Source organism: Platichthys flesus, chromosome 6 (assembly GCF_949316205.1).
Source record: "Platichthys flesus chromosome 6, fPlaFle2.1, whole genome shotgun sequence".
Classification (NCBI taxonomy): Eukaryota; Metazoa; Chordata; class Actinopteri; order Pleuronectiformes; family Pleuronectidae; genus Platichthys; species Platichthys flesus.
In genome coordinates, this window is record NC_084950.1 from 5,817,311 (window position 1) to 5,843,687 (window position 26,377).

The window sequence follows — 26,377 nt, forward strand, 5'->3', positions numbered from 1 at the left end:
AGGGTGACGTTATACTCACTGAGTCTTCTTACAGTCTTGTACATATCTGATAATTGTATTTAGAGCCCAAGCACCGAACAGACAGTGAGACAGTGAGGCCCTATTGAAATTGTAAGGATTATACTTTCATTTTTCAGGCAAAGGAGGGGGCTTTTTGAGGGCTTCAACATGCTCCAAAAATATTCTAAAGTTTGCAGTAAATTATAAAGTGGTGAACATTTACATATTCTGGAGTATTTAGATAGATATGGTTGCAAAATGGCTCAACGGTGCCCCCGAGCCCCCCCCACCGGAACACGTTCACATTGACTGAGCTTCACAAAAACCAATACACAGCTGTTTCATGACCAGACAAACTAAAGTCTGTACCACATTTGAAAGGAGGAGGTTTTCCTGTGGTATAACACTCACAGGAATAGGATGAAGGGAAAAAGCTTGAGGTCTGCATCACGGATGATCATCTGACAAACAACACTTCCTGTTTACTCCCTGAAGTAAAGACAATCGGCCATTTCTGTTGAACAAATCCATTAATTTATTTCAACAAGGCTTTTATTGTTACTTCAGCTTCACACCGTGGAGGCCTGGTGTTTAGTTGTGTAACAGGAAAGAAAGAAATTCACAAGTCAAACCAGAACACCCCCCCCTCCCCCCGGTGTGGCCACTTGCTTCCGCACGGCTAAGAGGAACAAAAATGTTTTTTATAAAGAAATAAATGTGAACTGTGATTCTAATGGTTTTCAGATGCATCTGAGCTGAACGTATATGTCTGAAGAAACACACACACACACACACACACACACTCTATTAAACAGAGAAACATAGATCCACTTTCCCGTCCTCACTTTTGCAACCATAAAGCCCACCATTTGGACTTTCCACAATTTCCCTTGAACACTCAATTTAAGACGCGGACGTCTCCACAAATCCTTAATTCTTTATCCGGCAAAACAGGAAACATGCCTTCAACCAGGATTATTGCCACCAGATGGGTCAGATTTTATTTAAGAAAGAATCATAAAATCACGATACATAATAATTCATTATCCATGTAATAACCACATTAATATCATGTATAAGACACAAGATGAGTCACCAAGACGTCCAACATTGTTCAGGGGGTAACAGAAAAAAGAAAAATCTACAATAAACAACTTTAACAACAGGACGGCAAAATGGACAAAAGAAGGAAAACCCAACACACCGAAAGGGTTGTAAGATCTGAGAATCTTCCTTCAACCTAAAACAACATCAGAAATAAAGCTAACAGAAATAAAGCTCTGGAAACTGGACGACTGGACCCATCAGAAAAGAAAGAGAAAAGACACAACACAACAAATCTCTTGCTCTAAAGGTCATGCTGTACAAACCGCTGCTGCTGCAGCCGGGGACGGAGAAATAGATACTTCCTGTTCCCTCTCACATACTTTCATCAACCAATCACGGTGCACCTGAGGAGAAAAGAAAACAGGAAACCATGAGTAGAAAAAGAAATGTACAGTGTTTTCCTCTTTATTCAAAAGTGTGATCTTTTGTACTCTGAAGTCATCCATCTTGGTTCTGTTTGTGACAGTTTCTCTGACCTGATGCTTCACACCAGGTCTTCCTGCTCCTCTGTGTCTTCTGTCCGTGCTGCAGCAGCGTCGTTCTCATACTCAGGACAGTTGTCTAACTGATGGAGGAGAGATGACACAATATTAAGCCTCACTGGACTTTATTCATGAAACCTGCAAATAATCACAGTTCATTCAAAATAGTTTGAACGTAGTTGCGCCCTGACTCAGGGCCCAAGGACACTGCTCACCCAACTAAGCTGCGACCTGCACCCAGTACTAGCTGTCAATCACACGGTACCCATGCCCCAATGCCTGCGGTGGTTTATGGTCTATTTGTCTCTAAATGGATCGTTCACTTCACTTTCTAGACCCAGAGCCTACGTCCATTTTAATATACGGTCAATGGAAAGAACCTTTTACATTTTGGGGCAGATTCAAACAAAGTAGCTGATCCCAGATATGTTTTATCTCTTTCTCTAACATAGTGAGATGAAAACAGTGATATGGAATCATTCTTTTGGCCTCACTGTCTCTCACCTCCATCATCTCCACAGCTTCATTCGCTTCTGATTTCAAGCTCAGAGTTTTCTTCATCCTGGATCGAAAATAACAACAAACACAACATTTGACAAAATGAACTTCATAACAATGAAACTAGTGTTTGAAGACATTTGAAGAAGAAAGTAAAAGACCAGAACTAATGGATTTGTATTGTTTTACCTCGACCACAGAGTCCAGACAAGCACTGGAACCAGCAGGACCACCAGAGTCACCCTGATGATATTCAGGACTATCACTGACTTCCCTAGACAACAGACAGGAGACATTAGCAGTGTGTTTAGACTGATGACTCAGTTTGCCAGGTGATGCTGTTGGTCAGTCAGTATTGTTCATGTGCAATATGATGGGCTTGATATACAGCTGTGACACATCTGGAAATCCTGAGTATTGATGGTTTAAGGTACTGGTGCAATGAAAAGGAGGGGGGTTGTAGGCTGTCAAAGTCAGAGTGCTAAAATCACCTGCTCCAACAGTTAGATGTAGGGTGGTGTAACTACGTCCTTGTGTGTTCTGGGCCTCTCACTGATAATTTCCACCAAGTTCAGCTGTGATATAAGTGATTGTGAAAGCTTTATGGATGTTTAAACAGACGCTGGGTGGATTCCTCTTTGTACTCCTGATGATCTGACTGTGAATATTTATGTGGCAGAAGTCAAATGACCCAAATCTTCACATTTAAAATGTAGAGAACAGAGAATGGGACAGATTTAATATATCTTCACTTGATAAACTGTGTTTCACTCACATGTCACAGTAATAAAGATGTTTGCTGAATTCCTTCCCAGCTCATTCTCAGCTGTGCAGTAATACTCTCCAGAGTCTGATGACCGGATGGAGCTGAGGACAAATTGTGACTCTTCACTGAGAGGTTGAACTCGTGTATCTCCACTTCTCTTGTACCAGGTGTATTTAGCTGCTGGGTTAGCCTCACTGCTGCAGGTCAGATTCACTGAGCTTCCCTCCATGAGCTCACCAGAGGGACTCACTGACACAGTGGGAACCTTTGGAGCATCTGAAGGATAGTCTATATTAACACACAGGATGAGAATACAATTAAAAAATTCTCTGTATTATCTGTTAAAAGTTAACATTTAAATTATTTCCACATTATTGTAGCTCAATGAGGAGGAGTAAACTCACCCAATGTAGCAGAAGGGAAACTATGTCCTTCTATAGCACAGTGATAGCTGTCTTCAGCATCAAGGTGTTGGAGGTGAAAGTATCTTTTTCGTCCAACAGGTTTTTTGTTATTGTACCAAACGTAGGAAAGATGATCAGGGAGCTGACACCTGCTGTGACAGGTCAGCTCTATCCAGGTAGGAGAAGGATTGGCTGTTGATCTCCTCACATGTACCTGGAGCTGAGGGTCTGTGAACAAACATGTTATTTTATTTCAACATACACACTAACATTTCAAACTGATTCTAATGAAAATGTTACCTGTGACAGACAGAGTGACTTTAGAATCCCTAGAATAACCCATTCCAGGTTGGAATCCTCTGAACCTGAACTCGTATACAGTTGAGTCGCTCTCTGTCAGGTTAGAGATTCTCAGAGTGCACTTGTTGTTTCCACAGAGATTCTCCACACGACCTGAATACTCCGGAACAGTGCTTAGATTAACGTAAATCCCATTACTCTCTTGAATGAACCAGGAAGTTTCCCGAACTGTAGTTTCATAGTATTGGAACCTGGATGGGTATGTGTAGGTACAGTTAATGTCCACTGTTGATCCTCTGAATGCACAGATCTTAGTAGAAGTGCAACTCACACTCCAGTCATGTGGACTCCCTACCACTGTAACACAGAGCACATCAGAGAATCAGAAGATAAACTTATACATTTATAAAACTAACCCCATGTATTTTCTCTGTTGAATCACCAGTCGGCAGGTTTTCATTTTAAGATGATGACGATGCCAAGATGAGGAAACTTTCAGTTCACATAAAACACAGGGAAGTGCCCTTTAGACTTCAGTGTGAGGGAGAAACACACAGTTGGAGGTGGGGAACATGAGGGACCTTGTATGAGTTGCTCTTATAATGGAGCAAACTGGCCAATATGGGGGAAATTATCTGTGTCTTTTATGCAAAGTCGACCAAAGATGGACGACACGTCTCCACTTCCTCCCACTCTCCAGAAATGAAGCCAAAATATCCTGGATACCAACGCTGCCATCTTACACATTTGGAACCACAGTCTGCACATTAGTGATCCGTAGATGGAGCCACAGTATCATGGTCCCGCCCATACATGAGCTCGACCAATCCTGAGTCAGCCTCAATAAAATGTTCATATCATCAATTAACTAATTAAAACCAAACTTATGAGAAACATGAACAATAGAGTGTGATAAGAACGACCTAAAATGACACAAACCATCTTGAGAAAAATGTATTTGACTTTTTAGATTGGTCCGTGTCCTTCCCACTAAAGGAGGAGACAGGATGTATGTTCTATACTGCAACCAGCCACCAGGGGGGCGATCAAGATGATTTGGCTTCACTTCTGGGAAACAGTAATATCGGCCATCTTGAATTTACAGAAGCAGAATACCAGTACTAGGACTACACTAGTTTGTCAGTACTGAGAGTAGTATCCCATGAGTTCAATGTGCCCATGCAGAAAAACGTATTTAAAGACACATGAAGTTATGGTGCAATGCATTATCTCAACTACTACAGCATATGGTGCTGTGCTATTGAAAAAATATTGTAGATTAAACTCACAGATTGATCGAGAGCAGAAATCCTCGTGTCCTTCAACAGCACAGGAAACTCTGTATGGACGTCGAACAATATCAAAATAAGAGGCTCTTCCAATCACCTTCTGTTGATTCTTGTACCAGACGTAGTTCAAATGATCAGGAAGACGACAACTGCTCTGACACCTGAGCTCTGCTTTCATGTAACGAGGATGGTAATAATTGCTATCCTGCACTGATCTGTTCACCTGCACATGCAAATCTGTGTGTGAGAATAAGGAATTAATTTTAGTCCAAACTGACAACACACACATGCATATAAAACTGCACAGACACACTCAAGTGAACCAAACAAGATGTAGGAAATAAATGAATGAATGTTACCTGTGACCGACAGAGTGACTCCAGCTGAACCAGTTAAACTCCCAGTAGGTTGGTTTGTTGTTAACCTGAACTTGTACACAGCTGAGTCGCTCTCTGTCAGGTTATTGATTCTTAGAGTGCACTTGTTGTTTTCACAGAGATTCTCCACTCGACCTGCATACTCCGGATCAGTCCTTAGATCAACGTAAATCCCATTACTCTCTTGAATGAACCAGAAGGTTTCCTGAACTGTATCAAGGTTATTTAATGTGGATGGGTATGTGTAGGTACAGGTAATGTCCACAGTTGATCCTCTGAGGGCACAGATCTCAGTAGAAGTGTAACTCAAATCCCAGCCATTCTCACACTGTACCACTGAAACACAGAGAATCAGCTTCATAACGACACCAGAGAACAGAGTTCACCAGAGTTTACTTTTTACTTTCTGTAGAAAGGAAACACATTTCCCTGAGCAGCATTCCATAGCATTTCAACTAATGACTCCACACACTCATGACTATTCCTGCATCTGGAGGAGAGGAACTCAGTTATGATGAGAATAATGATGATAATAATAATAATAATAATAATAATAATAATAATAATAATAATAATAATAATAATAATAATTACATGTTTCAGACTGTAATAATTTGAGCTCTAGACGATAGAAACTTCTAAACAAAGATACAGAATTATACTGATGATAATTCCTTCATATATTTTCTTTCTGCATCACTTTAAATGTATGTATGATATTAAAATGAATGAATGTTTCATTTATATTTTTTCTTTCTTTCTCAAACTCACTTTAGGTGAATCAGAAGTGTAAGTGTAAATAGAGTGACATCATGAATGTAGATGTACAGTACCTGTCACAGTGAGAAGAAGGACAACAAATCCACTTGTTGCTGCAGTTACACTCATAGCTGCTGCTCTCGTCTGTGACTTCAAACAATAAAAACATCCACAGATAAATAATGTGCACAAGATGAAACGCAGTCACATCACAGACACGTCTTCCTACAACACGGAAGATTCGGAGAATAAAGACAGATTCTGGAAGAAAAAGATACCTTAAAACTGTTAACAACCCCCCCCCCCCCCCCCCTTCCTTCCTCTTTCCACTTACTTGCATGCTGAGCCGGATGGTGATAGATTAAACCAAAGAAAGAAATAACATGTTGTTTGTACAAACTGTTAAATTATTTATTTAACAGAAAGTGAGACATTACTTACTGTTTCCACCAAATCTAAATCATCCTCAACTGAAACTGTAAGCAGCGTTGAACAGGCCTGCCCCCCCTCGATCCAGCCAGTTGACGCAGCGGTTTACTTCTCTCAAGCATCCGACACTGCACGATTGAGAAAGATGCTTTTTTTCCGGTGTGGAGTGTGAAGCTGTGTACCTGCTTCCTGTGATGCACCAGTGTGAGAAGAACTAACTACTTTTTTGTGTTCCTGGATGGGCAGGTGTCACTTTAAACGCCACATCCACGATGATGAAATGAGTGGAATTATCTTAGAGGGTTTATATCATTAACCAGAATTAAAATCAAAGTAAGACGATGTCACGCTCCACCAACACCTGCTGGATCTGCAGTGGTGCAGTCAAGCTCCGGCCGTTTGATCCGTTTTCACGGTAAAAGCCCGACCAGCGCTCCCTGTGGTGCACCAGGCTTTTTACAGGAAACATGAGCAGCTTCTACTACCGAACACATCAGCGCTGATTTGAAGAGAAACTGTGAAGAAAGAAATCTGCAGCATCCCTTCCTACGTTTCTACTCTGAGGAGCCACGGCCAACATCTTGAGTCACTCTGCCGGCGGCGCTGGGGTCGGAACCAGTCGAAGACAGAATCCACTGTAGTCAATGAATAAATATGAGACAGCAGGTCGGAGTATGTCAGGTGCGAGTGGAGTGAAGAGAAGCTGCTTGGCAGTCTCCATCTTTTCTCTTTATCTAGCCATGCATTCAATTTAAGTTTGGGAACCAGCTTTAGCTACAAACAACATAACAACTCTATTATTTTGCAGTACATATAAAAACATGTTCCTGTCATTTCAGTTAGTTGTTATTTATTATTTTTTGCACAACGAGAGAAAGCAGAGACGTGTTGTTTATCTTTATTTGCAGTGTTTGTTTTATCTTCCACTCTTTAAGCGATGCAGACATTTGTCTTATTTACCTTTCGATAAACATAAAACAAGCCGGCACGGGCCAAACTGCTTCAAGGTCACATCACCATTCATTCACCGGTTTGGTTTACCAGCACAGTTCCTTCAGGTGGTTTAATCTGAGGGCAAACTGCTCGGATGGCGTGCAGTGAGATAATGGAAAAGTCAGTGTGGTCAGTGTGAACATATGAAGAAACCCATGAAACAACTGGAAACACATGTTTTAATATTCCCTCGGGGGGGAGGCCTACAGCAAGTGGTACTTACATGCAATCCTGTCTAATGGCATAAATCTGGCTGTGTGGGGGAATGAGATCCCTCATGCAAATCTACAGCACTGGTCGACTCAAGAGCTTTACTAATCAATTCGAGTTAATATGTTCATTATAAAGGAACCCGCAGAGGGCAAATGGATTGGACTGGTGAGTCAACTATGGCAGCATTGGAGGCTTTTCATTATGTCACACATCGGGCCGAGTCAGGCGCTCAGTATATCAGCAGCCACCTTGGAAATGGAGCGTGTAATAGCTTGTCTGGCACAATAAGACTTTGTGTGATAAGAAGCAATGGCAGCTGCATGTGCTAACCTGGGCCAGGGTGCCACATGAGCTCCCGCCACATCATCACCATCATTCTTGGACAGTAAATCTTTCACCTGTGTTATTGGGTAGCAGGGGGACAATGGAGGACAGAGCTGTTTGTGAAAGAAATACACACAAGCGATATTATAACTGCCTCTCCGACAGCACCAGATTCAAGACAAATCAACATCTCCACTTCATAATTTGCCTGCTCATCCAATTCACCGGAGCTGGAAAATTGCTTTTCACACAAGATGCTGTACATGAGTTCCACACTGGAGTCTCATCCTTCTCTCGCTTTGCTTAGATCATCCATTCATAAAATAATTTCTATGACTCGGCAGCAATAAATTAAGCATGACGCACTCTATCTCCGTGTCCACACCTCATTAGTGTGAGTGTGTTGGCTGAAAAATGAGTCCACACATGCTGAACTGGATTATTTCGACACATTACCCTACTCTAGAGTGCCACCTAGAGGCTGTGGTGAGAAAAATGACTCCCCAGAGCAGGCATCTATTCAATGCAGTTGAAAGGGAGATGATAAAATCCCAGTTATAAATAAAAAAAACACTTAATTCATGAACTTTGAGTTATTAAAATTAGATTAAAATGACTTCTTCTACAAATATATAAATAAGCCAAAGGTTTTTTTTTGTACTGAACTTGAAAACAACCAGGTTAAAGATAGCGACATATAAATATCCACTGAATCTTGAGCAAAGAGGCTGTGAAATAGATGAAGGACCTGGATGTGAAAGTAAGAGCGTTCACACTGAATCACAGGTGTCAGGACGGCTCTAAATCTGGAGGCTTTGTAGGTGATGAAAGTTCTTTAAAGTAGGTCTGCCCTACATTTGAGTTGTGGATTGTTTACCCAGACTCTGACAAAAGATCAAGAATCACTCATAAAGTTCTACACTCTCTCTGCTGCGGAGCAAGTTCTGCATGCGAATGAGTTCTTCAGTTTTCCTGAGCACAAAACCCCTTCATCGTTATGAGACTATAGGAGAAAAGAGCACGTCCATAGATGGGGAAACTGGAAACCGTGAGCACACAGATTCAAAATGATACAGTGAAAAAACTGTGTCTCTGAATGGAAGAACCTTTCACATGCATTTAGCCACATCAGCAGCCACTGGCACATCCCTGAACCCATAGCGTGATCCCTGAGGCCCTGGAAGACCAGTGGCACAGATGACTCCCCAACACAGTCCGAGACGCAGAGTGGAACCAGAGTCTTCCAGTGTGAGGTCAGTCCTTCCGAGGCCTTAAACCAGTGCGATGTGGCCACACTGGCAGAGCAGACTCTTTATTCCCAGTCTGCTCCGGTTCGTCTCTCCTCGGGTGGAAATGGCTCCCGGAGGTTCTTCAGAAGGGGAATCTTTGCTCATCTTCACAGGCTGGCTGCAGTTTTTTTAATCGATGGTGTTGGAACAGCTGCAGCTCTCATAAGACAAACCTGAGGATAGAGATCTCGATAAAGCTCTTAAAAGCTGATAAATCCATTTTTAAACAGCAGTTTTTCAGCATTTCAACCGATTTCTTACCTTTACTCAGGCAGAAAACAAACACTATTCAAATGATCATCCCTCACCGTCCTCCATCTGGCTCTGAGATCTCAGCTGGAGCGTCCACTTGCACGCATCTGTTCACACACAACCTGAAGATGAGACGGTTGGAGCTCAGGGGCCCTCATCGTCTCCACCACACATGTGGAACATACAAGTGGTTTCGGCCCGTGCATTGACGATGCATGACAGTGGTGGGGCCTGGGAGAGTGGTTTCACACCTGCTGCGCTGCTGCACGGTGGAGCAGACACATGTTTATGGTGCAGTACGAGTCTGTTCCCCCTGTAGATCACACCCACTTGTTGTAAAACAGAGTCCACGCTCATCTGGGCCGTTTATTACACGATATGTGTCCAGATGGGACATGAGAGGGAAAATCTGCTACAGGACGCTGAGAGGTCAAGAGGTGTAATAATATCTTCTATAGCAGCAGCTGATTAAATATGAGATTACTGTTTTATGACGGAACAACTTGTGCTGAAATGTTATTCATCCAATACGAGGAGCTATACTGCCCTCATCTGAGCATACCCGGTACTTCAACTCAACTCAACGTTAACGTTAATGTCAATATTGACACTTTAGAAAACAGATTTTTGCCATGTCACTCCTAATTTTACGTCGTCATAATATACATTTTATAATTAGTTGCTATAGTTGGATTTTTTTAATTTTGGGGGGGGATGTCACATGACTTCAACTAACTGAATTTATTTTAATTCCATTCCTTTATTAACTGATTTAATCTTTCAACAAAATCACCAGACAATTAAACCTTGAAAGAAAGAGGGCAATAAATAAAAAAATGAAAGAAAGAAAGAAAGAAAGAATGAAATAAAAAAGAATGAAAGAGACAGAGAGCAAGAAATAAAGAAAGAGAGAAGAAATGAAAGAGATAAACATGGAAAGAAAGTATAAAAGAAAAATGAATGATAAATATTAGAACCCTAACTTTGGGCACTTCCGTGTGGCTGTTGCTGTGGTTACGTACGATGACTCGCTGGAAGCCCCGCCCCTCCCGCACCGACTCTTAACGCATGTAAAGTTCACGTGAAGAAGAAGAAGAAGAAGAAGAAGAAGAATCAGCAGCAGGAGACGAAGAAGAAGAAGAAGAAACTCCACGAATCCTCTCTGTTCACTCTCTGGTACGTCACTCACTTTACTCTCCACCTGCAGCCATCATTCCTCCAGCCTCTTCCACCTGACTGTGTGTTACTGTGTGTTATTCTTTGTTACTTTGTGTTACTTTGTGTTACTGCTGTTGTTGTTGGGACTTTTGGGGAAGTGCCTCTGCTGCTAACGTCAAGAAATCCATCTGTCACAGGAAGTTTCACAGTAAAAGAAAGTGCGTCTATTGTCGAGGAAGTGGAAGTTTCTACCTTGTTGCACGTGCTGTGGCGAACCGGAGCCTTATCTGACCACTGTTTACATAATGGTTTCCTCCTGGACGTGTTGTTTACATGTAACATTGTGTTATTTACGTGTCAGGTGTAACTTTGTGTGTGAAGTTCTTCCTCCTCCTGTCGCTGCAGATCACTGAGGGTTGTTGTCATTTGTGATCACTCTGCAGGAAACGGGGCAGATTTTGAATTTGATAGCCCGGGTGCCTTCAGCTTCGTGTCAGATGTGTGTGTGTGTGTGTGTGTGTGTGTGTGTGTGTGTGTGTCACATCAGGCTTTTGTATGGATTGTGTTATATTTCTGTATATCAGTTAGACAATGAGAGGACACGAGGAAGAGAAACAGCATTGACACAAACCGGTCATTTGTCATCTTGGAAACCTATTTTAATCTGGTCATACTTTCAAAATGTTGTTTGTAAATGACGAGTGTGATATGATATGAGTGAGTTTTCACAGCTTGACGTTCCTCGGTGCTCTGCCGTACTGGTATTTGAGTGCAGACGGCACAGACAGCAAACGAGTGTCTCTTACAGATATTTAATATGAAGCACATTATGTCTATACAAATTGAAATTGTTGTTGTTGTTGTTGTTGCTCTGTTTTTAAAGTGACTTATAATCAAGAGCGATCTCTTTTAAAGCTGATGTGTCATCACGTCTAATGCTGTGTATTCAGATTGATTCTGTTGTGTCATTTGTGTTTTGCTGTTAGAATGAAGTGACCATTAAGAACAATACGTTTATTACAGTCTGTCCTCCATTAATCTAAATGGCTTTAAATAGAATTTAACTTTGAACTCAGTAACAACTGTGGCTACAGATGTTGTCTGTGGTTAAACACTGTTGAACACAAAAAGGTGAGACAGAAAGAGCCAGCATTTAACCACAGACCATAGAGTAATGGAAAATATCTTTGTCTTAGAGTCACAGTTTAGTAAAGTTAGACCAAGTGTGTGAGAATGAATCTATAAGCACAGACAGTGTTTTATCCGTAGATGCACAGATCTGTATAGAAGCTAGTGTTCTTTTAACCAAGTGTTATTCTTGTCTGTTATCTTTTTGATCTAATACAAAGTCGCTGAGACGTCTCAACACCAAGTTTTAACAAAGGATCCATAAACGAGACAATACGTGACTTGTGTGTGTCTGAGGTTAAAAACACAACTCTGTGTCCATATAATAATAGTTCCTTCTTTTATTTCCTCCTCGCCTTTACTTAAGTTTTGTCCGTTGCACTCTGTGGGCTGCAGACTTTTCCTCGTGAGGTTCGTCATCCTTGAAAGATGTTGCACAATGTTCAGGCTCAAATGTCCAATTAGTACATCCTAATAAAGAGTCAATATCACATGAAGGTCGCATGACTTTGTTAAAGGAAATATGTGATGTTGACATCCCAATTCGTAAATAGAATTATTTAATTTCTTAATAAAAGAGTTTGTGTATAAAATACAAGGAAAAACATAAAACACAAAACATTAAAAGCAACACAGGAACACACAGGAATTCACATTGTAAATTAGTTTTATCTTATTAAAGAGATAGAGCTTTATAGGATGGGAGAAAGTCAAACTGAATTACTTCACTGAGCTCTAAGAGCAAGAAGGAAATATAGATTCCACTTTGAGACGGGTTGGACGAGCTGATAGTCTGAATCTGTGCGTATGAGGTCTCTGCCCTTTTACCTGCATACACAATTGTCACTTGTCCCCCCCTGTCCTGTCTCACATATCTACATGTGCGTGGGTAAACATGAACACTGTCAGATACTCTTGTCATGAATCGACTGAGCTCAGCTTCTGGAAGGCAAGTCTTCCAAACCACTGCACAAAACCACTGCAGCCCCCATGAAACCCACCAAGTGAGTGACATCAGTCAATATTTCCGATCAGACAGGACCCTCGCCTTACCACAACTTTCTTTCCAAATTAAGTAAACTTTTGACTTGTCAGACGACATCAGTCTCAGCAAGGGGCGGTCACGTGCAGTGAAGGAGAAGAGCAGCGGCTGTTTCAGGTGCTCAGCATAAAGAAGATTAACGTTTAATATTCTTATATCAATATTTAAAACATTACTTTCGGAAGTTAATGATCACATTTTCTTAATTTCTGTTAAGGTTAAGGTGTTTTTGAATTCTTAATGTTCTGTTGCTTTATTTTTGATTTTATTTTTATGGATCCTTTTTTACAATAACATGTTTTGATGCACTACATTCATTTAGAAGTCAAGGTGAACTTAAAGGTCCAGTGTGTTAGAACTAAGGTGAAAGGGATCTATTTGCAGAAATTTAATATTTAAGAATTCCTATTGATGTTTTCACTAGTTTGTTACATCTTAATTGTCCAATTCTTGTTTTCTTTACCCTAGAATAGTTCCTTTATATTTACATTGGAAGCGGGTCCTCTGTACGGAGGCTGCCATGTTTTTTACAGTAGCCCAGACTGGACAAACTAAACATCTTTTGAGTTTTTAGAACGACTGAAGTCTGCCACATGTTTGGAAGGGGAGGTTGAGGTGCGGGGCTATTCAGCTGCCACATCCAACTTCACCACTAGGTGTCACAAAATTTTACACACTGAACCTTTAATAGTCATCCAGACCAGAGAGCACAGCAGAACAAAATTCGGTTCAAGCTCCATGTGCAGCTCTAGTAAGTAGAAATCAGACAGTAAACATAAACCTTGACATTGAGCTGTAGTAGAAATATGATATTTCTATGTTGAATACATACAGACAAGAGGCTGCACTTATTTATACTGAAGATTCTGCTCCTGTCTATCTCCTAGGTTTCATCGACTAATTAAAGAGGTGGTTGCTAAGAGATGATGATCTGGGACATTGTTTAAAGCCTCTGATGTTCAGCAGCCTGAAGCGCCACTTCTCCGGGATCTCTCTGCGTTTTTTTTATTTTCCCTGCACCCCTGTCTGCACCTGGCTCATGTGAAGTGACACGACAAACGCTTTTGCATCAAGGCGAGCACCATGGCGGCTTTTACTGTTCCCAGTACCACCGCCAGCACCAGGACCACCGCTGCAGCCAGGACAGCAAGCCGGCAAAGGCAAGGAGGCGGCGGGGAGAATAGAGACGCGGGACAAAAAAGCTTTCATGAGAAGACCCACGAGTTCTTCCAGATGTGTGACGTCGAGAACAAGGGCTTCATCACCCGGCGCGACATGCAGGTGAGGCTGCTGACACGAGGAGTGAGGGAAGTCCTCTTAAAAAGGAGAACTTGTTTTTTATGTTTGTATAAAGTACATATAAAGTTATACTCCACTGGAGAGTCATAACAACACACTAGAAGATACACAATAAATAACTTTAATAACTTTTGAAGACACCTAATTTCCTTAGTCAAGTTATGTTTCACCCCTTTTTTTGTTGGTTGGGAATAATTCATGGATTTTTTGTGAAAAACAAATCAGGCTTATTAAGGGAACTGACATTTGAGTTTGTGAAATTTTACGCAGCCTGATTGAATTTATGAGCACTTGTCGGAATAGAGTTTTATTCTAGTTAATAAAATATCAGTGTGGATTTTATCATCTGAAGTAGCAGAGGATTCTATCCACATTTTTTCTAATTTACAGAGATATGATCAAATTTGTCCAGAAGGGGCATAAAGAGCAGACACACTCATTAATGATTCTGAACAAGACATGAATAGGAAATTTGAACCTTTATTCACAGCGGCATAAAAGACACTGAGACACAGGGAGCGAAGCGTTGTCATGCCTCTCCTCCACTCACGTTATTGTGCAGATTCACTTGTGCTGCTGATATTCATCCCTGACGTTGATAATCCTTTGATGAAGCACTTGTGGGCTCTCACTGCAGGAGCGTAAATACATAGAGGAGAGGCTTTGATCCGGTGTTTATGATAATGGATTTTGAAATTAGATGGGGAGCAGGACAGCGGCCCGTTCAGCCAAATTGTACTAAAGAGCTACACACTGTATTTAAAAGGTTAATATTAGATCACCGTATTAACAACGTTGATTGAAATTTGTAGGGGTTAGGGGATAGAGTACTCATCCTATCATAGGACTCTGAAGAGAGCCTAGCTCCACTAAGGCCAAAAGCCTTAAATTCAATCAAGTCAATCGATAGTAAACACTGATAGAGTTATCATTCTCCTTGGAAACGTAAAAAAAAAAACAATGTTAAATAAAGCAACAAATCCTTGATCCACCCCCAGAACATAAGAAGGTTCTTCTATGTCCCTTTCTGAACTTGAATTTCACGCTTACTGATGTTTGATAGTCGGGTCTGGTGGGACTCAAACCAACAAACTTATAACCACTTCTTTAGTGCTGATGGTAGAAGTCCACCGACCTGCTCCAGGTTTCGTGGTAATGCCTCCAGGCGTTTTTGTGCAGCGCTAATAAACTGTATGGATAAGACGTTAGAGTCCGTCAGGCAACAATCAGCAGGTACCTGAAAGATAAAGTGCATAAAAAAGCCATCTGCTTTCCATTTATTTAAAACCTACAGCATGGACATGCAGGGCTGGACCTAGAGGGTTCACGAGGTGGACGGCTTTGAGAGGAGTCTGGTTCTCATAACACTAACATTAATAAGGTAGTTAGCTGGGTTGGACGGGTCTTTTAAAACCATCAGGCCTTTCTTTAGTAGTCTGGCCTCATTCACCACCTTCAGTGATTTGATGCTTCGCCTTGTTCAATCATGTCTCCTCCTCTGTATACATTTCCAAAGCAAACAAGCACTCGATGGCTATTTATTTAACATCTTCCACAGATGAGCTACACACTGCTTACTCTTTTCAACACAGTGTTTTCAGTGACAATATTTCCGTGGGATTTTCACAGCGTAAAGTTCGTTTCACACTGTGACCACTAACGGACGAGCTTTACAGCTGTTTGCTGACATGAGGGATATGGTCAGCCCTGATAACACATTTTTACAAGACACAACCGAATGTCTTGCACTGATGCTATTCTTTCCCCGGGTTGCACGGAAGGCATTGGTCAACATTCGCACCAGTGTCAACACAGTGTAAAACACCGAGCTGGTTACAGAGGTGTGGCACTGTTGGCTTTTCTCGTAAATCATCCAGCAGTGACTGTCGGAGTCAGAAGGTTTTTTCTTTCTTTGGGAGGGTCACACATCGGATTATCTGCTTACTAAAGAAACAGCTGTCACTCCTGTCTCTAGTGTTATCTCTGTCCATCCTCTTCAAACACCGCCGCTAAACCAACTTCCAACTTACTGTGGAACTGCTGGTAATTATAGACACTGTATGTACACTGGGATGATCCCCGGAATGTGCCAATACTTTAAAGTGTCTGCTCAAAATAAGAATTAGAAAAATCTTAGTTCACACTGAAGAACGTTGGGTTACTTCATCTGTACTCAAACACATTTTCTGGGTTATTTACTGGGAGTTGGATCTTTTTTATGGAACCTAGCTGCTGCTTTAGCATTTAGGTCACCAACACAAAACATGTACATTATAATAAACTATTTTATCATGTAAGTTAATGCCAACACATATTTCTGTAAACTACCCCAACTGGGTTTGTGTTACACCTAGCGTTTTAAGGCTGTTGAAATAAATCCCAGATCCTGTGTTATTAGAGCTAATTAACTCTCATTTAGACTGCGAGGGCTTGAAACTATAGGAGACCATCACCGCACCACATGATCCCTGCTGCACAAATGACTGTCCTCTCCAGGGTCAAGTAGCAGTTGTTATAGCTACAGTACAGTTAATGGTCTTGAGGCTCTGTCATTGCCAACAGCAGCTGTGTTTTTTGTGTCTTGCTGAACAGAGGCTGAACGGCGAGCTCCCTCTCAGCGCAGAGGAGCTGGAGAACGTGTTCGATTCCCTCGATTCCGACGGCAACGGATTCCTTACCCTCGACGAGTTCTCCTCGGGCTTCAGTACGTTTATTGTCTGTTTCTTCTCCTAACAATCCCTCTGGGGTCCACTCTCAGACCAGTCTGGTGTTTTTGATTGTACTCCTGAGCTTTTATTCTTTTATTCTTTTCTTTTACAGGCCAGTTTTTATTTGGCCAGAGGGTTTCTGTAGAGGAAGACATGGGGGACCATAACCCCAGTAAGAGTTCACCAGAGGTCCTGTACCAGACGCAGTGGGAGGAGAGCCTGACGGGAGGAGACGACGGTGAGGAGGAGAAACACTTCTGCATGCTAATGGAGAGCCTCGGAGCCAACAGTGTTTTTGAAGAGTGAGTACTGTGTGTGTGTCTGTGTGTGTGTCATATCTTTGCACACTTTGTCAACATTTCCTTTGAGCCCACACTATATATTTAGGCGACTCGGCCTGAGACCGTAATCAGCTGTGCAAACTCTACAGGAGTTGAAAGTTTTCCACTCTCAAACAAAGCTCCTGTGCTGCCACTGAGAGCAAAGTGCTCAGATCTCCATAAACCTTTTTCACACCGTTTGAAACTGAATTCATTTTAAATCTGAAGTAGAATTACCTCCAGAAGAAATTCACTCTTATAAAAGCATGTCTAAATCTCTGTATTGGTATTTCATACATTAAAAAGCCATCAGTATGTGGAGTGGAGGTCTGTTTAGGCAGAGAGACAGATGCACTGGCAGGATCTTATGAAACACATGACTAGACTCACCTTTAACAAACAACTCAATAAAAGTAAACAGCAGTGGAGGTGGATGCCAGATTTAAACATCCTATTGACTTCCGCCCACCTGGTCTGAGCTCCAGATGACATCTTGGATTAGATCACATTGTGCAGCGTTAACTGAAAGGGACTGCGACCAGACTTCAGGACATTGTCTGTTTGACTTTCATTCACTAATCACAGTTCACATCCACATCACATTGTTTCATGTGTCAACATGATTACATCATTCATTTGTTTCCTGGCATCGCATAGTTTTTGTGCAGAGCAACAGTCTAAACTACTTGTTAACTACTAAATACTGTATGTTTTGTTCAATACAAGAATAGAACTGACTGTCATATAATAGAGAATACAGAATTAATAAAGCTCTTCATTGATTAGATCATTGAACAAATTCCTTTTGCGTTAGTGATTAGTTTAAAGCTATAAAAAACATTGTGCATGTAACGCAATGCTTTCTAAAGATGTTGGTGGAGAAAGTAGTGATTTATGTATTGTAGTGAAAGTGAAAAGCGCCTGAAGATAAATCTACTTAAGTAAAGTACATGAAAATAAAACTAACTAAGTAAATGTACTTTGTTACATCCCACCACTGAAAATGACTCCTCCCCCAAAGTGAACCTTAGTGCCAAAGTGAACTCCTCCATGTTAGTTTATGGGACATGGAACAAACTAAAAAGTACAAGTCAAGTAAATTTTTGTCATAGTTTCTGTAATTTTAAGTACTTGTTAGCACACATGTTCGTTCAAGTTTCTGATAAGTTTGGTTTTATTTAGTGATTTGACTCACGATTGGTTGAGCCTTGCATTTGCAGCATGGCAGCGTTCCTATCAGGAATAGTTTACTTCATTTTTTCCTGTAATAATAATGAATGGATTTCTGAAGGCAAAAAACACAATGTCCTCATGAAAAACCACAATAATCTGGTCGCTGAGCTGCTTCAATGTTTGTTGCTCTGCTAGAATTTCCACCCATCTCCTTACAGTTTGATTTCTATTCCAATTCCAAAAGGGATAATGAGTTCCTCGTGAAATCATGTGGCAAAAGACTTCAAATGTTATTTTAAGAAATCAACATGCTGCTCTTCATTACATGTGCTCCGTCCTTCTGTCCCTTGCAGTCCTGCTGAGGTGCGTGGTCTGTGGGCTCAGCTGCGTCGGGATGAACCACATCTCTTATCCAATTTTGAGGACTTCTTATCCAGAGTGACGTCCCAGATCAAAGAGGCCAACCAGGACAAGAGGGAGATGGAGAGCGCTCTCGAAAGGTCGGACCAGGACATCTTTGAGTATTTGATTATCTGAAGATGTGGAGGTTTAAGGTCAAGGTTCATCTAAAAGGATGTATTTTTCTGTCTAGAATAGGTGTTATTCATTGAAAGAAACTCTGATTGTATTTTGGCTATCAACTGGCCGTTAGGTAACGCACCTGTATTTCATCCACACAGAAAAGCAGCAACACATGACGATGAGATAAGACGCCTCTACGAGGAAATGGAGCAGCAAATCAAAAATGAAAAAGACAGGATCGTGCTGCAGGTACACACCGATCAGTAACGTCAAACAAGTCTTTCTCCTTGTGTTCAACTCTGTCATATACTGTCGATCTCCTTCCTTCTCACCCTGTTATCTATGGTCTTAAGGACTACGAGCGGTTTCTGTCTCTGAGTCAAGACCTGGAGCTGCAGCTGTCCGGTAAAGAGAAAGAGCTGGAGCATCTCTTCCAGAAGCAGAGAGGGGTGAGTGAGATCCATCAAAAAGTGATTCTCCCCCCAGAGTGCAATGCTGTCTTCACAGACGAGGAGAAAGACTTATCTCAAGGTCTCACGTGAGGAAGTTCAACTGTCAGAGCAGCTGAACACATGAGAAACAAGACGAAAGCTGGACTTACATGGACATCATAGTTAAATACTCAGGACTCCACGATGTTCTGCTTTCATGCAATGCTAGCTATTGAAGCAATGCTAAAAAGATATTCACGATAAAAATTACGAGCAACCAGCGTGAGTAGTATGTACCCCAATGGCTACACAGATAAATATAAGATAAATAAATATACTGATACAATTCCTAACATGTTAAAGTACTTCAATAAGTCCAAAACAAAAATATCATGAAAATCTTAAGTATTTTTTGATACTGAAGGTTGTTTTTACTGCAGCAACCAACTTCCTTTAATAAGTGAAAATATTTTCCTAATTTAATAAACATGATAATTGAATATTTCTGTCCATCTGCTGTGAAAGACTTCTATAATAGCAGCTTTCACATTTAACACTCAGTCATATGTCATTGGTGTAAATCCAGTATAATCCATGGTTCCTCAATGAGTAACCACAGCTTGTGTTGACAAGTTCTGAGAGACGTTAATGGTTTCTGGCTCACACCTCCAGTCACAGACTCTCAGGCTTTCCAGGCTCATTAGTGAACCGGGATTAATTCTGGTCACACCGAGGAGGACTTTTCCTGAGCACCACTGAATAACATGTCGGCTGTTAACTGAGTTTCCTGTTTGCGGGGAACATCATTGTCCCTTCAGTGGAATTTATGTTACAACAGCAGTTTGTTGAGAAACACTCAGATATTGTATCTTCACATCATGTGGATTTTGCTTTCTCATCCTCTGACTAAAGTCGTTGCACATTTAACAGTCATGCATTTGTAGAAGTCAGAGTAACACTTTTATCTTCCCACACACAGGGACTTTAAATATACTGTATAATATGCGACAAATAATCATTAAAATACGACTCAACCCATTTTATATATTGTGTTTACTTGTGTACTTAACAAACTTGGTATTATCCTTGTGGCCTGAGTTTGATCAGAAAGGCAATAACTCTGTTTATCTAGAAATATTTAGGAATCTAAGCTGAGATCTCCTCACTTCTCTTGTTCCCTTGTCTTGACCCTGGATCTGACTCCAGCTGGAGCGCCAGTGCAAAGACCTCCACAGCGAGCAACACGTGACCAAAGTGGAGAACGTGAAGCTGAAGCAGACAAACGACGAGTTGGCGCGGGAGCTGGATCAAACCAGCCAGGAGCTGAGCCTGGCCCAGGAGCAGCTGGGGTTCCTGCAGGAGCAGTCCACACGGCTCCACGAGGAGAAGGAGATGTGAGTCGTCCTGAAGCTAATCTTAACAACTCACATGTCACATGTTCTGCATCAGTTAGTTTAGTTTTACTGGTCAGGACACATCACAAGTTGTTGCTGGGAACAAATTAAGAGGTAACATGAGGGAAATAGATATAATGGTAACCAAATTATTTTGGTTTACCTCATTCTTCTGATTCCTTTCTGGTTTATAAATCTCATGCCTACACTGCTGTGATCTTTAAGAGAGGAGATGAGAAAGGGTTGTGTTTATGTGTCCTATTAACAGATTTTTTTAGATCTGTCATATTTTTATAATTTGGTGCAGGTCATATTTTTTTATAAAATACAATTTCTTTTCATTTATACAGCTTTTGTGTTCAAATATTCTTTGTTGTTGAACACAGGGAAATCTACAGACTGACCGAGGGACTTCAGAGAGAGAGATCGAGTCTCCTCAAACAACTGGACCTGATGAGGTATGAGAGGAAACACAGAGGAGCTATGCAGGGAGAATAACAGCTGGATTTGAGTGTCAACACTTTATGCTGTGAATTATTTCAAGCAAACTACATAATTTAGTTTGGTTAGTGAAAAAACTGTGAGTTCATTTGAGTAACATTATTTATGTCTCTTTGCTTTTGTCACATATATTACTTGTAAATTATTTATAGTAATGGTCAGAGGACGGTTACTAAGTTTACATTTTTATTAAGACAAAAGGCTCGTCTGGCATTTTCAGCTCCTTCTCATAAATGTTCTTCTTAAAAACTATTTCTATAGTTTCTTACAGCTCGTTCTTCAGGCGGCTGATCCACTGACTTGTCATGATCACGATTAGCCACGTTAAGATGTTGGTGCAGAGCTGTTTGTATCACAGTCCTTATAGCTTGTGAATTATTCATCAGTAAACATCATCTCTGACAAGGCGAGGTATTCAAATTGTTAAAGACTAAGGTCAGTTGCACAACACTAAAACGTGTTCGGTAAGACTGAAGGTTTTCTCTTTGTCGAATCCAGGGAAATGAACAAACATTTACGAGATGAAAGGGACATTTGCTATCAGGTACGTGTTGTTTATTAAATCATTTTTCATTCTCAGACTGAACCTTGTATCTTGTTCCAGTGCATGATTCAAAACTTCATGTTCCATTTCTGCAGAATCCAAAGAATCACAACACATCACCGGGTTATAAGCAGAGGCCTCTAATCGGTGCTGTCAAACAAATGAACACAAACATCTTCAATAGGTAAAACATCGAGTGATGATTTAATAATTGAATTTCTCTCTAGGCAAGACGGTTTCTAATGTTCGATCTGCTTTGTTTCTCTTCCTCCCGTGGGTTCTATGTAACTTTCTATGAGCAGCAGGGATGAGGAGGAGCTGACGTCCAGCACTGTGAGGCCGAATCTAACCAATGGCTCCTCTCAGCCGTCCTGCCCAACGGAGACGAGGGGTCACCTCCGGAGGATCATCTCCATTGAGGAGGACCACCTCCCACACTTGCTCCTGAGTGACTGTCAAGCACCACCTCCTCTTCAGGAGTGTAGTGAAGGAGAGGAGGTCTTCGACAACAAGGAGAATATTGACTTGGTGATGAGCGATATTCATCCGCGTGCGTCTCCTGCCCAGCAGCAGAAGACTGGAAATATGGATGAAAGAGATACTCCCACTTCTCCAAGGGGTCAGCCTGTTGGCAAAGAGACCAGTTTAAATGTAAGACTGTGGACAGGGATTGATAAACTGCAGGGAAGGGTCACTTAATGTAGACTAATGTTTTATATAATTGTTTTTATTCTGTGATCATTACTTGAGGTTATCGTTACTCTGTTGTTAGACGTGTTAGAAAGCTCCTGGAGCCTCCTTCCTCTCTCTGTTCCCATCATGCACCTGTCTCCTCAGGAGGAAGGCGGCCTCTCGCCTCCTGACCGCCTCTTCAAGGTCGTCCTGGTGGGGAACTCGAGTGTGGGAAAGACCTCCCTCCTTCAGCGATTTTGTGACAACTGCTTCAACCCGGGCACCTGTGCCACTGTGGGTACGTGTCTCACGGTGCAAACAGACAGAGGACGTCATCTGTTGGTTCCTGTGAGCGAAGGCGTGAACACAGCCTGTGGCTCCTGAGGTCAACCTCAGACTCTGCATGTGTTTGCTGACAAAGCACTTTGATACCACATACCCAATGGTTTTAACACTGAGACAACAGGATGAATAAGATAATATTTTTTTCTCATCAATGCTTTTTATAGTATATATGAATATATTGTATAAACAGTATTTAACGACTTAACTTCAAGCCTTGGTAGAAGCTGATAAAAAGAGGTGAGATTCTCTCAAGGACTTTTGAAAAATGTATTAAAAAATAAAGAGCCTAGAGTTTTGATCATGCAGCTTTCATTATAAATAAAACTTTTACCACTTTTACTTTTTCAGTTTCTTCCACTCATCCATTCATGTTTTATTCAGTCATGAACATTTTCACATTTGATCTTTGTATAGTTGTATATGTTTCTACAGTCATCTGTGGCATATGTATTTATTTATATATTATATGTATGTATAATAATAGTTTATCTCGTCTGAATACGCAGGTATAGACTACAGTGTAAAGACAATAGCAGTGGACAACAGCAAGGTGGCGCTGCAGGTGTGGGATACAGCAGGACAGGAGAGGTGAGGTCAAATTCCTAGTTTCTGGGAAAACCTAAAACATTAATATTACACAATGTGGTTCAGTGCATCTCAGTAGGAAACTCAAAGTTATCTCCTGCAGGACTGAGGAGGTTTTCAGGGATTGTTGATGTAACAACTACCTTCTTCTTCTTCTTCCTCCTCCTGCAGGTTTCGAAGCATCACCAAACAGTTCTTCCGAAAGGCTGACGGCGTTGTTGTGATGTACGACATCACAGCAGAGCTGAGCTTCACTGCTGTCAGACACTGGCTGACGAGCGTAAAGGTAACTTGATGAAATTCAACCCGTGTGACGAACATCTTTAACATTTCATACACCAAGAAGAAAAAGTTTTAGTTTTTTGTTTTATCCCTGTGCAGTTCTTTTTCTGACTAGATTCAGTTGACTGAAATCCGCTTTCTAAGAAATGTTGTGTTCAAAGTATAATAATGTAGAAATTATAAAATCATATATAGACCAGTGTCTGTTCCCTTCTGATTGGTTTTCCATATGGGAGCAGAGAAAAGGTGGTGGGGGGGGGGGGGCCTCAGTGGCTCTTTAACCACAGTGGACTCTCTTAAGAGGATTCTTCCTTTGGTCTGTGTTCTTCCCTTTTATAGGAAGGAGCTGGCGACGACATTCCCATCCTGCTTCTGGGAAACAAGACAGACAAGGAGATTGAGAGACAAGTTCAGAAAGGCCTGGGTGAAAGACTGGCCAAGGTCTGTGTCTGTTTACTACCAATTACATCCAGTAGTGCTGTTTCTATAACTTATGATAATGTGAGTTTTGTGTGCACATGAATCTGGAGTATTGAATCTCTTGATAGTTCTTTATTCCTCTGGTCTCTGTTGTGCTAATTAGTTTCTATGGAAATTGGAAAGTACTTTGTAAGCCCAGATGTTCTATTACTAGAGGATTTAGTTTTTTGAAAGGCCTCCACTCATCATGGTGCAAGAATTTAACATTTATAAAGTCTTCTGTAGTAATCATCATCATCATCATCATCATCATCATCATTATCATCATCATCATCATCATCATTTTTGCAGGACGGCCAAATGGCCTTCTATGAGTGCAGCGCCTGCTCCGGACACAATGTGATGGAGTCCATGGTTCATTTAGCCAGGTGAGCATGTGGTTGTGATCGACGTCACGCAACAAGAAAAACAAAGAAATCCAATGTCCCCGTCCTCCCCTCTGTGTGTGAGACATGGCACTGGCAATGTTTGGCAATGAGCTTCATGTCTTTGCTGTAGAAAACTGAATCAGTGCCATTAATTCTACATTATTGCTAAAACTCTCAGTTATCCACTGTCACTGATTCTGCCTCGAATAATCATGTTGATTCCAGTTAAGTTAGACTGGATATGATTGCTCTGCTATATTTACAACATGACAACATGTCAGCAGGGGGCGCTGCAACTAGCATTTGTTTTAAAGTGGGAGAAAACAACCCCTGCAGGCTTTATGCAGACCTGATGCAGCAGTAGCCACAACAAACACATCCGCCTTCACAGCATGAAGTCTAATGGACACAGGATATTATTGTGTTTCCTGCTTTAGCTGCTCCACAAAATGTATATCTCCCTGTTTTCCTCAGAATTCTGAAGGAACAAGAAGACAGAGAGAAGGTGAAGACGGTGGAGCTGCACGGCAGCCAATCAGCGAAGAGCAAATCCTGCTGCTAACAGTTAAACACACACATAAACACACACAGAGCAGCACTACCCTTTACTTACACAAGTCAGTGAGCAAGCTTTATTTCTAAGTGGTTTTCACCTGCTCCTCAGCCTCATAGCAAAAACACCACAATATCTACTGTCACAGATGTTATTGTACTGGTACAATATTCTTCTACATTTGATTTATCAAACTAATTAAACTAATTTAGTTAAAAGTAACTTCAAATGTATTTTCCACGACGATGTAGTAAAGTAATAATATTATATCAATGTTAGAAATGTTTAAATGTTCCCTGTGAGGGTTTGATATCAAAATAACTGAACAAACTCTTTCCACACACTATCAACACTTTTTCACTTTTTAAAATTGAACAGAAATGTTTCGTCACTCAGACTGAAACTCTCACATATTTATGAAATTCCCTCCATCTGAGAATTCTTGCATTTTAATGTGTGTAAGAATGTATCATCCAGTGTTATGTGTTCATTTTTTGGTGTTTTGCTTTGTCACTTTGTGTTCACATGCAGAACATGACATGAAAACACAAATGTGACTTATCTTAATCAATGTTTGTGATACTTCAGAATAATGTGTCTCAGTTTCTGACAAATTACGAAATGATCACACAGCTCAGAACAGAAGTAATGTACCGAAGACAGATTTTTGCCAAGTTTAAATGAGAAGTCCCAGGATCAAATGTAGTATTTCTTTCTTTGCTGTTATATAAAATATGTGTTCATGTTTGTACAGTAAGTTGTAAAGAGTTGTGTCCAGTTGTGTTGAACTTTTTAAACAGTTGGGGAAACAAAGCAGATATTTTCCCTCTCACGGACCAAATGAAGTTTGATTGCACAAATTATTTTTTCTGTATCTGGTGACGTTGTCAGTGTGTCACAGCTGCACAGGGTTCGGGTTTGACTCTTTAAAATATTCACTAATAGTGCTCCACTACTGCCAGTATCTTGTACATCACTTTCATGTTTATACAAAAATGTAAATAGCACAAAAATAAACAAATGTGTCCATATTTTATGTACACTAAAAAATCTTGTATACAAATCATTTATTCTTGAGACAGTGACTTGGGTTTGAACATTGCTGTTTATTCAGTATTTTTATTTGACATGACAACATATTCAATAGAGGAAATACACCTGGACTCAACATGCCAATTTATTAGAATCTGTCAGATTTATTTAATTATGTGAGAATCTCAACATTGGTGTTAAAGACGCTTTTCCTCCAAAGGTGCTCTCTCAATTCTACCATTATTTTGAATAGATAAGAAGACTTGCCTTGTTTGAAAGCATAAATAACATGTGAACACTGTATTGCTTGTTATGCGGCGCCCCTGTTATACAGCTGATTTTTAAAAGCATTATTTCC

The 26,377-nt window shown here is 40.9% G+C and overlaps 2 protein-coding genes across 5 annotated transcripts; one reads left to right on the forward strand and one right to left on the reverse strand.

The window, feature by feature from the left end:
- Positions 1–973: 973 nt before the first annotated feature.
- LOC133954787 (B-cell receptor CD22-like) lies at positions 974–6,538 on the reverse strand. 4 transcript variants are annotated; one of them, XM_062389273.1, is made up of 11 exons: positions 6,424–6,538; positions 6,057–6,132; positions 5,206–5,559; positions 4,847–5,083; positions 3,558–3,914; positions 3,258–3,485; positions 2,863–3,129; positions 2,277–2,361; positions 2,094–2,151; positions 1,584–1,672; positions 974–1,451 (listed from the first exon to the last, which is right to left on the reverse strand). In XM_062389273.1, the coding sequence occupies exons 2-10, from the start codon at positions 6,109–6,111 to the stop codon at positions 1,592–1,594; spliced, it is 1,722 nt and encodes a 573-aa protein (XP_062245257.1). In that variant the 5' UTR covers positions 6,112–6,132; positions 6,424–6,538; the 3' UTR covers positions 974–1,451; positions 1,584–1,591. The 4 variants fall into 4 exon arrangements, with proteins under 4 accessions (XP_062245257.1, XP_062245256.1, XP_062245259.1 ...); XM_062389272.1 differs by having other exon boundaries at positions 2,863–3,141; XM_062389275.1 differs by having other exon boundaries at positions 2,863–3,141; positions 5,206–5,378; positions 6,424–6,478.
- A 4,051-nt stretch (positions 6,539–10,589) lies between these two features.
- Positions 10,590–26,035, forward strand: cracr2aa (calcium release activated channel regulator 2Aa). Its single transcript, XM_062390552.1, has 18 exons — positions 10,590–10,658; positions 13,698–14,091; positions 16,702–16,813; positions 16,930–17,119; positions 18,664–18,810; positions 18,991–19,081; positions 19,186–19,281; positions 20,470–20,657; positions 21,044–21,115; positions 21,657–21,702; positions 21,798–21,886; positions 22,005–22,353; positions 22,540–22,672; positions 23,226–23,307; positions 23,476–23,590; positions 23,926–24,027; positions 24,358–24,434; positions 24,909–26,035. Exons 2-18 carry the CDS (start codon positions 13,894–13,896, stop codon positions 24,994–24,996), a joined length of 2,175 nt encoding a protein of 724 aa, XP_062246536.1. The 5' UTR covers positions 10,590–10,658; positions 13,698–13,893; the 3' UTR covers positions 24,997–26,035.
- Positions 26,036–26,377: the final 342 nt, after the last annotated feature.

Coding starts and splice junctions, on each gene's coding strand:
- LOC133954787 (XM_062389272.1), bottom strand. CDS start 6,111: ATGAGTGTAACTGCAGCAACAAGTGGATTTGTTGTCCTTCTTCTCACT. Junction 5,084..5,205: donor AGTCACTCTGTCGGTCACAG/GTAACATTCATT, acceptor TCTCACACACAG/ATTTGCATGTGCAGGTGAAC. Junction 1,673..2,093: donor AAGCTGTGGAGATGATGGAG/GTGAGAGACAGT, acceptor CTCCTCCATCAG/TTAGACAACTGTCCTGAGTA.
- cracr2aa (XM_062390552.1), top strand. CDS start 13,894: ATGGCGGCTTTTACTGTTCCCAGTACCACCGCCAGCACCAGGACCACC. Junction 21,703..21,797: donor AAAGGGACATTTGCTATCAG/GTACGTGTTGTT, acceptor CCATTTCTGCAG/AATCCAAAGAATCACAACAC. Junction 24,435..24,908: donor TCCATGGTTCATTTAGCCAG/GTGAGCATGTGG, acceptor TGTTTTCCTCAG/AATTCTGAAGGAACAAGAAG.